This window comes from Emys orbicularis, chromosome 23 (genome assembly GCF_028017835.1).
Source record: "Emys orbicularis isolate rEmyOrb1 chromosome 23, rEmyOrb1.hap1, whole genome shotgun sequence".
In the NCBI taxonomy this organism is placed as follows: Eukaryota; Metazoa; Chordata; order Testudines; family Emydidae; genus Emys; species Emys orbicularis.
Window position 1 is genome coordinate 1,149,770 of NC_088705.1, and position 11,889 is coordinate 1,161,658.

An 11,889-nucleotide genomic window follows, 5' to 3' on the forward strand; every position below is an offset into this window, starting at 1 on the left:
TGTAACTACAGCAGCCATGCCAAAGTCCATTCATGCTGGGGCTGGAGGGTTGGCAAGAGGGTCACTAGCTCCAGCTACTTATTGATGTAGTCAGTATGGTTTAGAATATGCCCTGGTATTGGAGGGGAGGCAGTTTGCTCTAATGGAGACTGTGATGCAGGAGAAGTCAGGTTCCAAACCTGGCTCTGCTCTTGAACATGGGACACTGGCAAAATTTACAGTCGCTTAAAGTGAGGCACTTTGGCTGGGGTTGCCAAAGGAGCGGGGCGCTCAAATGTCATGGCACTTCAGTCCCTAGGCGTCTTCAAAAGCCCAGCCCGAAATCTGTAGGAAGGCATTTTCAAAGCAGCCTGGTTCTCAGAAACTGAGCGCCTAGAGCTCTGATTTCAGTGGCAGCTGCAGCTCTAGAAGTGGCCTGCTTTTCACTGTGGTGCCTCAATATAAAGTCAGAATCCTAATTTCAGGCACCCCACCTCTGAAAATATTGGCCTGACTCCATTTCGCTCTCTGCAGAAGAGAGATGAGAGCGGCTTATATGCATCACCGGAGTGATGAGAAGATTCATTTATCTGTACCATGCTTTGATGACGTACAGGACTAAATATTAGTAGACATTTTGCAGTCAGCACAGTATGCAGAATTCATATTAGCATTTCTGCCCTGGATTCTGCACACGAAAGCATCACTGAGAAGATCTGAGGACAGTTTTATCTGTCTGCCTAGTATTATCTCTACTACACATTTGGACTGACAACTGTTGCTGAGTTTTTTCTCCCCCCCCACTTTCCGGCAGACGAACCAGACAAACAGTCCAGCCTCCCAGGACATTTTTATAGCAAGGACTTCATGTCAGTCCACTCTGGGTGTTATTCTCCTACAAAACAGTGACTGGGCAACAAAATGGCAGATGAGATTCAATGTTGATAAATGCAAAGTGATGCACATTAGAAAACCCCAATTATACATATAAAATGGAGTCTAAATGAGCTGTTACCATTCAAGAAAGATCTTGGAGTCAATGCGGATAGTTCTCTGCAAAGATCCACTCAATGTGCAGCGGCAGTCAAAACAGCAAACAGAACGTTGGGAATCATTAAGAAAGGGATAGATAATAAGACAGAAAATATATTGTCTCTATATAACTTCATAGTATGACCACATCTTGAATACAGCATGCAGATGTGGTTACCCCAGCTCAAAAAGATCTATTGGAATTGGAAAAGGTTCAGAAAAGGGCAACAAAAATTATTAGGGGTATAGAACGGCTGCAGTATAAGGAGAGATTAAGATTGAGGCTTTTCAGCTTGGAAAAGAGACAAAGAATGGGGATATGATCGAGGTCTATAAAAGCATGACTAGTGTGGAGAAAGTAAATAAAGTGTTATTTACTCCTTCTCATAACACAAGAAGTAGGGGTCACACCACATGAAATTAATAGGCAGCAGGTTTAAAACAAACAAAATGAAGTATTTCTTCACAGAACACACAGTCTGTGGAACTCTTTGCCAAAGGACGGTGTGAAGGCTAAGACTATAACAGGGTTCAAAAAAGAACTAGGTAAGTTCATGGAGGATAAGCCCATCAGCCAGGATGGGCAGGAATGGTGGCCCTAGCCTCTGTTTGCTAGAAGCTGGGAATAGGTGACAGGATGGATCACTTAAATGATTACCTGTTCTCTTTTCCCTCTGAAGCACCTGGCATTGGCCACTGTCAGAAGACAGGAGACTGAGCTAGATGGACCTTTGGTCTGACCCAGTCTGGCCATTCTTATGTTGATGTAAAGTGACGGACTCCATTTTATTTAAACTGCTATTTGCTTTACACACAACACATTTCTCTCTATTTGGTGTCCCTGTACCATTCATACCATCCCTTTGCTCTTGTGTAGTGAAGAGTTTTGTTAACATACAAATACTGAGATTAATTCTTGCTTATGTAGATTTAAAAAAAAAAAAACTTATGCAATAACCTAACTGCTTTTAGAAGGAAACTAGGACCCTCCCTTAAGGTTCATACATAGAGCAAAGGACAGACCCTGGTCACCTGGGGACTAGGAACACTTGCAGAAGCTGAGAATGGGAGACAGGGGATGGATCACTTGATGATTACCTGTTCTGTTCTTTTCCCTCTGAAGCATCTGCCATTGGCCACCATTGGAAAACAGGATACTGGGCTACATGGACCTTTGGTCTGAACCTGTATGGCTGTTCTTATGTAGGTAATTCATCACTTGCTCCTTCACCAAAATGTTTTACTCTAGCTTAAGGTATGTCTATACATACAGCGCCTCAGCTGCACCGCTGCAGCGCATCTGGTGAAGACAATCTATACCGATGGGAGAGAGCTCTCCCGTTGGCATAAAATAACCACTTCCATGAGCAGCATAAGCTATGTCGGCAGGAGCAGCTCTCCTGCAGACACAGCGCTGGGCACACGAACGCTTAGGTCGGTGTAGCTCATCGCTCAGGGGGGTGGAATAGTCACACCCCTGAGCGTCATAAGTTTTGCCAGCATAAGCTACGTCTATACTACAACCTAAGAAACAAAGTAAGTTCTCCTCCAAGAGCATCCAAAGGGTTCTCTTCACGTGCACTCAGTTGTCAGACAGGCTCAGGCTGAAGGGACATGAGATAGCGAATGTACTCACACAGGCACAGCTCCAGGCACTCAGACTCCACAGCAATGAGCAAAGTATACACAGAACAGATATCCTGCTGCCCTGCCTCTGGGGCTGAGTGGCTTCCCCTTCTACCTATCAATCTGAGGAATGCCTATGCTCAGGCTCACTGGGTCAGTTTGGGAATTTCCCTCAGAGCAGGCAGTGCCCTTTTGGAAAGTTATGAGATACAAGAAACCAAAACACAAAAGGCAGCAAGTTCATGTGACCCAGGTGCAGTTATGTAGCACCTATGGCTTTCTTGGGGACTGTACAGTTATTTACAGGGAATATAGAGAGAAAGGGATAAGCCCACCTATTTCTGCCTTCACACTACATCGCTCCTCCTTAACCCCACTGTATAAGCCTGCAGCCAGGGAAGAGTATTGATTTAACAACATGCCCTTATGCAATGCCCCTCACAAGTGTTATAGTTCTGCAAAATAAATATGAATAGACAGAACAGAGAAGTCAAGCGAGAGGAAAAATGGAAGGAGATGCAATGGAACAGATAAAGTAGATGCTTAGAGATTGATCCTAGACTTTTACCATCTAGAACAACAGGACAAGAGAGCTGGTCTGGAGCCTTCACCAGACCTAGGCAGACCACCATCCCCTAGCCACAAACTTTACCCCTCTCCCTGGTCAGGGCCCAGTCTCCCCTTTGTTTGTGTATTGTGCACACAAAATGCAGTTACAAGCTCAGCGTTTCTCTCTTAGGGTTTTCACCAAGGTATCTGGACACCTCTTCTGGGGTTTCCAATGTGTAAATACCAAAACTGAAGCAGAAATCTTCTTGGATTTATTAAATGGAAGGTGTTATAGTTACAAATACCCATAAGGCTTACTTTGACAAAACATTAAACTGCAGTGAAAATAAGCCTGATACTGACAAAATACCAGCACTTCTCCACAGGAAGCAAGATATTCGTTATGTCAACTAGATCTACACAAGGACGTCAAAAACTATTTCACAGAAAAATTAACGTTTCCGTTGGAATTTGAATTTGTAAACAGCTGGGCTATTTACAGTTTCTTTCTTCACCTTCACTTTGTAAGTTTTGTCCTGAAACGAAACAAACAATTATTTTCTTTCCCATCAAATGATAAGAGAAACATACCCTAAGGGGAGAAAATGGAAGCGCTGGTGGAACTTGAGGTGCAGATTAGGTTCAGTGGAAACTGGGCAATTCCTCATCTTTAGTGGGCAGAAGATATTTTCATCTGCTCTTTCATCTCTAACTGTGGTGCTAGCCACACAACCTGTTCTTTGACTGGCAAGTCCCCACTGACACAGGAAATCTCTTTAGAGTCACTGGAATTTTGAGGATCTGTTCCTAACCTAGAGAGACCACAACCTCCTCCTTCCTCCCTTCTGCTACTCCACAGCTCCAACTTCAAATTTACACAGCACTTTACAATAGACTGAATAGGCTACACAGAGAACTGACTCTCTGCCCTAAATTTATGGACCAAAAGCCCAAATGGGTACAATATCATAGAAACAAGTTATCTGTGCTATCATTACCAAGAAACATTCCAGCTGTAACTTTTATAAGGAGCTACCTGAAATACTCCACAACAAGTAAGGAAATGTGTGCGCACACAGACGCAACCTGTTCTCAGCTCTAAGACCCTCAACAAGCAGAGTCCAAAGAACAAGAGTTAAGTCTTTGCTCCCTCACCAAGAGATCTTTGCGTGCCTGGATTTTCTGAGCAATAACAAACATCTTCTTTTCACGCTCAATGCGCTGTTTCAGGAGGCTGTACTGGTGCTTCCTTTGTTCGGCTAATTTCTGAAGGAGGAAAAGAGCATTTTTTAGTAGAGCAAAAGAACAAGAAAAATATATTCTCTCGCTCAACTCATCCCAGGCTGCCAGGGATCACACTTAGGGTGACTAACTGAGTTTTTGATTAAACAAAAAATCACACAAGTTCCACGAACAAAGAGTTCTATTAAAGTACCCAATACCAATTTTGTGGTTGCTTCCAAAAGGCTCATTGTTTAACTCCTTGACTCTGAGAGCTGTGATTTCCTTGCACATACCATAATCCTAGCAGGGACCTAAGGGGTTAATACAGGCAAGATAATTAGGACAACAGGCCTCTAGGTCTTCTCCGATGATATGTGGCTGAAACCTTGGTTTCACAGCTCATCCAAAAAGTCAATATACCACAGCAGCAAAGGACCTCCTAGCTGCTTTGTGACTGAACATGATGCTGAGTTTTACAGCTTGTAAGTGCAGTTGTGTCTAAGACCACCAGTGCATGAGCGGCAGTCCTTTCTGAATGAAAGGCAGAGCTTGCTCAATACCGAGAAAGATATGACAGTCTATACCTGCTGAGTCTGCTGCAGTTTACACTCAGCCACTATATGGATCTTGAGGCACAGAAGCTAATCTTGAACTGGATAATCTTCTAGCACCATGCTGGGCATTAGCTCTGTACTGATTCAGAGTGAAAAGGGTCACCAAGACCAGTTCCTGAAGTGAAGGCATTGCATGGAGACCTCCCAGCCAAACAGTGACCCACCTGATTCTACTTCACTTGCGAGAGCTGATGGGCTCAAAAGCACAAGGTGGTATGGCTGCAAGTGTGACCTCGTTAATATCATTGAACAGGACAGATCCCAACATGTTTACAATGTGACTGAGTCTTTGGAAGAGGAGAAAACCCATCAGTTGAAACTAGTCCAACCACTTTAACGCCAAGCCAGAGTGAGAGGGCTGGCAGGAGGGAGGGGAGTGGGGAACGTTATCCAATATCTGATTTAAGAAGAACATGCTGCAATCTTATCATGAGCAATTTTAAACACCTTTATTTTTACCTTATTGCACATACTGACTCAAGCTTACAAGACTGCCCAATATATCCAAGCTAATTAGGAGGCATTTATACTGCTAAACCCATGCTTAGCTGCTTCTGAGAGAGAGAGAGAGAGAGAGAGAGAGAGAACACGAACTGCTATGAAATTAAAACATCAGGAGCAAAGCTGATGCTGTCTAAGCAATTCAAGCTGGAGAACAGAGGCCTGGGTGAAACATGTTTTAAACTAAAGAACAGCTAGGAACTGAGATTTCAGCCTAAATAGCTTCACAGGAAAGAAGAGAAGGCAGAGTACTGGATCACAAACCCCACTGTGTTCAAAGACAGAAGGAAAGAGAATCCAAGTGTAAATTTATTAACCAAGAGCCACAGAAATAAGAGGAGAGAAATCTCTGCATATATCCCGGGTATGATGATTGCCAGGTGCAAAGGAAAGAGGCAGAGTCTGTATATTTGTATCTACTAGAGCCACCCCTTTCACAGAAAGCTCCTCCATATCCCCACTTAGGGCTACAAGGTTTTTTTTTTTTTTTTTTTTTTGACGTGCTCAGATACAGCATTATTACACTTCTTTTATATATAATCTAAAACAAACTAATGAATGAAGTCTCCCCATACCAGGGCTTCTTAAAATCCTGGAAACCCAATTAAACAACATTTCTATAAGGAACAGAGACAGCAGTAAAATACCAAATCTGCACATGGAGTCACCAATGGCTCTACCTGTACTTCAACCTGTACTTCCCAATAGCACTTTTGGAGTTGATACTAACGACTGCCTCAGTGGAAGAGAACTAACAGGGCCATAAGAAGAGAGACTCCTAAGAAAAAAAAATTCACCATCCATGCAGGACTTGTAAGATGTAGCACAAGTGCCCTTAGCATCAATTGAAACTGCCTCTTTTAGGGAGCAAAACCATCAAAAGATAATGAAGCTTATGCAAGAGACACACTCAGCAGCATAGTGTGCACCCATGCTATGCCAAGCCATCTCAAGCCTGATGTCCAGCACCATTTCTTACTCCTGTTCTGGTAAGGAAAGAATACCGGTCATGCCCACTGTTTTGCAGTGCAGACAAGTGTCCCTAATTGACCAGGATGTGACTAAACTGCTTTTCTGCTTCTGGTCTTAGGGAAGATTTGACTACAGGAGTCCAGATATGAAAAGCTGGCACCATGAGGACGGATGCCGATCAGTCCCTGACTCTTAGCCACTGTACCCCTCAACCCCTGGTACCACCACCAAAAAGTCATAGCCTATAAAAGCAAACTTGTTCAGCCAGAGAACGCTCCAATGGACTCTTCCTAGGGCCCATTACATTTTAAAAAGTGAAGTGTAAGGACCCCATTTGCTACTGAATGCTAAATCATAAAGGGTGGTTACACAGTCTACCTTTAAATGGGCAGGGTGAGTGGCTCCTTTTACTGTTTCCTTCTGCAGGGTTTCAATGGTAGGTCGGTTATACACTCTGTCCACTAGCTCTGGGGATGTGTTCAGGTGAGTTGCAACATCAAATTCTTGAACTAAAAATATTTTTTAAAAAGAATTTAAGATTAGTAACGAGAGTTCAGAAAATTTCTTGTGATAGATTCAGCATTTCATCCAAATATGTGGCTTATACTTGCTATGAGAGGGAGAGTACCAGGTCACCTTTTGCCCTTTGCAGGAGTGAGGTCCAGCCCAACTGCCTGAGCAAGTGGAGCAATCCATCTCTTTCACTGTTCAATAATGAGCCCCCAGAGCCTCAGACAAGTCACCATTTCTGAGAGAGGATCTCCCTCAAAGAGAAAGGTGTGAAGGAACAACCACACAATTTTAAAGATTTGGACACAGCCTAGAGATGCTGAAGGGATGTTCTTTTTCAATAAATAAAGCCATAATCTTACCTTCTTTTTTGGTATCAAAAAAGAACACGTGCTTGTTTGATTGCTTCCCCTGAGCGTCCAGCAGGTGGAGCTCTGATTTCATCCTTTCGATTTTCTGTGGGGAGGAGAAAAAACAGCCTTCAGCAGTGGGCAATGCTTCCTTTGTGTCTCAGCAACAAATATTCTCTCAATATCTAAACTCTTCATTCCTATTAATTCTTTTGTAAACAGATAACAACCAGGCGATTAGTCCATTGTTTACATTTGTCTCTCTTTAAAACCTTGTCAATTCAAGAAGAATTTAAAATAATTCTAAGTACTATTCCTCCCCAACTCCTTGGTTAGGTTTGTAATTTTACAATCATTTTCCTATTTTTCTCTCCCGATTGCTGCATGAGAAAGCCACACAAACAAGAGGAAACTAACCACATAGAGGAAAGACTAGAAATGACTATCCTCAAAGTACTGGCAAAGACACAAAGGAAACAAACTCAAAGTGACAATAATTTTGTTTCTCTAGTCTCATTAGAGAGATCTTGTATCTGCTGTTGTTACAATAGCACCTAACATTTTCAGACAGAGCTTGATCTAAATTGACTGCGTCCCTTTAAAACTAAACAGTTATTTCAGAATCAATAATCTTCAATTCATGCTAAACGTCAGAAACAAGGCCAAGCATTTAATGTCTAAAATCTACATAATGTTTTACGATAGTTTATCCAATATACCATGCATTGTCTAAGCAACAGAGCAGTCTAGGACACAGTTTCAATCAAAGACCCCCCCATACAATTAAGCTGTGTCGACATTTCCTTCTGTCATTTCTTGTATGACTGAAATCTAACATTATCAAACAAATGCCTATCAGCCAATGGGACAAATGAAGTTAAAATGTATTCATTATGAACAAACTAGACAATAACGAGAGGATCAGTAAAGACTATTACCTTGGCCTCTGCCACTCTTTTCATTTCTACATATTTGAGATCCTGTGTCCTCATCACCTTCAGCTGTTCCTGGGTCACCTCTTCCTTTGGCTGCTTAATTACATGAACTCCATCCTAAAAGCAAACAAAGTACATTAACTGCAGAGATCAACACACTCCTAAAAATAACAGGAGTACTTGTGGCACCTTAGAGACTAACAAATTTATTAGAGCATAAGCTTTCGTGGGCTACAACCCACTTCTTCGGATGAAGTGGGTTGTAGCCCACGAAAGCTTATGCTCTAATAAATTTGTTAGTCTCTAAGGTGCCACAAGTACTCCTGTTATTTTTGCGGATACAGACTAACACGGCTGCTACTCTGACACTCCTAAAAGTAAGGCCTTGTCTACACTATAAAATTATGTCAGCAAAAGTTATGCCGCTTTAATTAAAACCGCTGTTGCATGTCCATACTAGTTCTTTGTGTCAGCAGAATGCATCCACACTAACAGCTCTTGCATCGACACAGAGAGAAGTGCACTGTGGTAGCTATCCCACTATGCAACAGGCCGCAGGGGGCTTTGGGAAGGGTTTGCAATGCCTCGTGAGGCAGGTATAGCATCACATGATGCAGGTTTCTCAATCCCACCATTCAAGGGGCATCCTAGCAGATTGTCAGTGGCTTTTCAACTGAAGGTGTGATGGGAGGGAGAGGAGAGTGGTGTGTCTGGACAGGGAAGAAAGCAGGCTGACTGACCTATCCTGAGGCAGGGGGAGGGGGACAGAGGAAACCCAGGCACCCATTACCCAAAGCAGAATAAGGCCACCCTGTCTGAATACAACAAACCAGATTCTCACCTGGAGCTGCACACGGGTCATTTTAAAATAAAACTCATCAGGATTTTTCTCCAGAGCTTTCTTGCGAAGTGCTTTGAGCACATTCTGTTTCTTGTGATAGTCACTGAAAAACAAGCCAATATATCTAACACCGCCTGCATTCATACGTGCACACACATCAAATGAAACACTAAATACTCAATAATGATGCTAAATTTGCAGCAGCAAAAAAGGCATTACAAATAGAACCAGAAATCCACAGACCATTTATCCACTGGATTTATTCCTTTCACCAAGCTGCCAACATGATCATCTCCACATGTTCAGTGCTAAAGTAGCAACTTTGGCTCCCTCACCCCACACACAAGTCTCACGGAGACCAGAACCCGCAGACCTGCAAAAAGCTCAGCCACTAACTCCATCAAAGAAAGGAGGAGGGGTTTTGGTTTTTAAGTGTGGTGGTAGTCACAAGAGTGACTGTAATAGTGGGATCTTCTCCATCCATCTCTCCGCTCTCTTAAATCTCAACACTACAGACACTCAAGTATTCACATATGGACACAAACTGGAAGTCCTATTGATGTCGAGGAGGATACTCGGGTGAGTAAAGCTAGGCACATGCTTAGCTGTTTGCAGGAGCGGGGCTTCACGGAAGTCGCAGGGCAACACGTGTACTCGTGTTCCTGTCTCCCGTGAGCGTGAGGCGGCTGCACGGGCGGGCTGAGAGCGGGGGCGGGCAGACAGGCCGGTCACTCGCCAGCCCCCGCCCGGTGAACGCGGCCCGCCTCGGGCGGAGCGGAACTCACTCGGCTCGGCGCTTGTAATCCTGCTTCTTCTCCAGGAGGCCCAGCTGCCTGCGGGACCGGGGCTGGAAAAGCAAAGCGAGAACCGGGGCTGAGCGAGGGGCGCGGCCAGCCGGCGGGGGGGGGGGGCTCGGGGCTGGGCCGGGGGGGGTCCCAGGTAGAAGGGACCGGGGGGTCCCGGGTAGAAGGGGGGCGTTTCCTCGCGCGCAGGGGGAGGGGGACTGGGCCCCGGGGGGTTCCCGGGTAGAAGGGAGGGGGAGCGTTTCCTCGCGCGCGGGGGGCTCGGGGCTGGGTCCGGGGGGGGTCCCGGGTAGAAGGGGGGGGCGTTTCCTCGCGCGCAGGGGGAGGGGGACTGGGCCCCGGGGGGTTCCCGGGTAGAAGGGAGGGGGGGGCGTTTCCTCGCGCGCGGGGGGCTCGGGGCTGGGTCCGGGGGGGGTCCCGGGTAGAAGGGGGGGGCGTTTCCTCGCGCGCGGGGGGAGGGGGGCTGGGCCCCGGGGGGTTCCCGGGTAGAAGGGAGGGGGGGCGTTTCCTCGCGCGCGGGGGGGAGGGGGGCTGGGTCCGGGGGGGTCCCGGGTAGAAGGGGGGGCGTTTCCTCGCGCGCGGGGGGAGGGGGGCTGAGTGGCTGATGGGGGGTCTCGGCCTCACCTGTCCCCGCTCGCGGTGCTCGCGCTGCCCGGCCTTGGCCGCTTTCTTGAAGGCGGCCGCCATGGCTCGGCTGGATCGGGCGGGGGGGCTCCCTGCTGCTGCTGCGCCCGCAACGTTGGGGGAAGGAAGCGCGAGCTGCGCACCCGCAGATCCCACACGGGGCGGGGCCGCCGAGCAGGCCCCGCCCCCATCCCCGGCGCTGGGTCCCGACGAGTTCTCCTGTAAAACGCAAACTGAGGCGTGGGGGTCGCAGGGTGCAGGGACACCTGGGGGTCAGGGGTCATGTTGCACAGGGACTCCCTGGGGGTCAGGAGGTTACTGGGGTCAGAGTCTCAAGGGGAGCTTAGTTGGTGGGGTAAAAGGGGTCACAGGGCTCAAATGCCCTTTGCCTTCCTGGGGTGGCCTTGGCTCTCTCCCCCCACATCCAGCCCCCTTGGGTGCTCTGCTCCTAGATCTAGCAGAGGAAGGTACACCACCATCTAAATGCTGGGAGTTGGAGTTAGACAAACTCAGACTGGAAATAAGTGTAAATTTGTAACAGTGAGAGTAAGTAACCATGGGAACAACTTCCTGAGGGTCATGGTGGAGTCTCCATCACTGATCATTTTAAAATCAAGATTGGATGTTCTCCTAAAAGATCTGCCCTAGGAATATTTTGGGGAAGTTCCATGGCCTGTATTATAAAGGAAGTCAGGCTAGATGATCACATTAGGCCCATCAGGCCTTAGAATCTATGAAATGGGGCAGGGGTGTTAAAGCCAGGCTGGGTGCAGATCCACAGAGTTCTGTGGGAGAGCCATCCCTGTACCCCAGTGTGACAGTCTACACTGTTAAGTATCAGAGGGGTAGCCGTGTTAGTCTGTATCCACAAAAACAACGAGGAGTCCGGTGGCACCTTAAAGACTAACAGATTTATTTGGGCATAAGCTTTCGTGGGTAAAAAACCCATTTCTTCAGATGCATGGAGTGAAAATTACAGATGCAGGCATAAATATACTGATACATGAAGAGAAGGTCACCTTACAAGTGGAGAACCAGTGTTGACAGGGCCAATTCAATTAGGGTGGATGTGGTCCACTCCCAATAATTGAGGAGGAGGTGTCAATACTAAGAGAGGGAAATTGCTTTTGTCATGAGCCAGCCACTCCCAGCCCCTATTCAAGCCCAAATTAATGGTGTTAAATTTGCAAATGAATTGTAGCTCTGCAGTTTCTTTTTGAAGTCTGTTTTTGAAATGTTTTTGTTGAAGTATGGCTACTTTTAAATCTGTTATAGAATGTCCAGGGAGACTGAAGTGCTTTCCTACTGGCTTTTGTATGTTACCATTCC

General features: G+C 46.1%; 1 protein-coding gene across 1 annotated transcript; it reads right to left on the minus strand.

The window, feature by feature from the left end:
- Window positions 1-3,436: 3,436 nt before the first annotated feature.
- On the minus strand, window positions 3,437-10,666 carry UTP11 (UTP11 small subunit processome component). Its single transcript, XM_065421631.1, has 8 exons — window positions 10,561-10,666; window positions 9,919-9,980; window positions 9,134-9,236; window positions 8,296-8,409; window positions 7,370-7,463; window positions 6,876-7,006; window positions 4,342-4,452; window positions 3,437-3,722 (listed from the first exon to the last, which is right to left on the minus strand). Exons 1-8 carry the CDS (start codon window positions 10,621-10,623, stop codon window positions 3,639-3,641), a joined length of 762 nt encoding a protein of 253 aa, XP_065277703.1. The 5' UTR covers window positions 10,624-10,666; the 3' UTR covers window positions 3,437-3,638.
- Window positions 10,667-11,889: the final 1,223 nt, after the last annotated feature.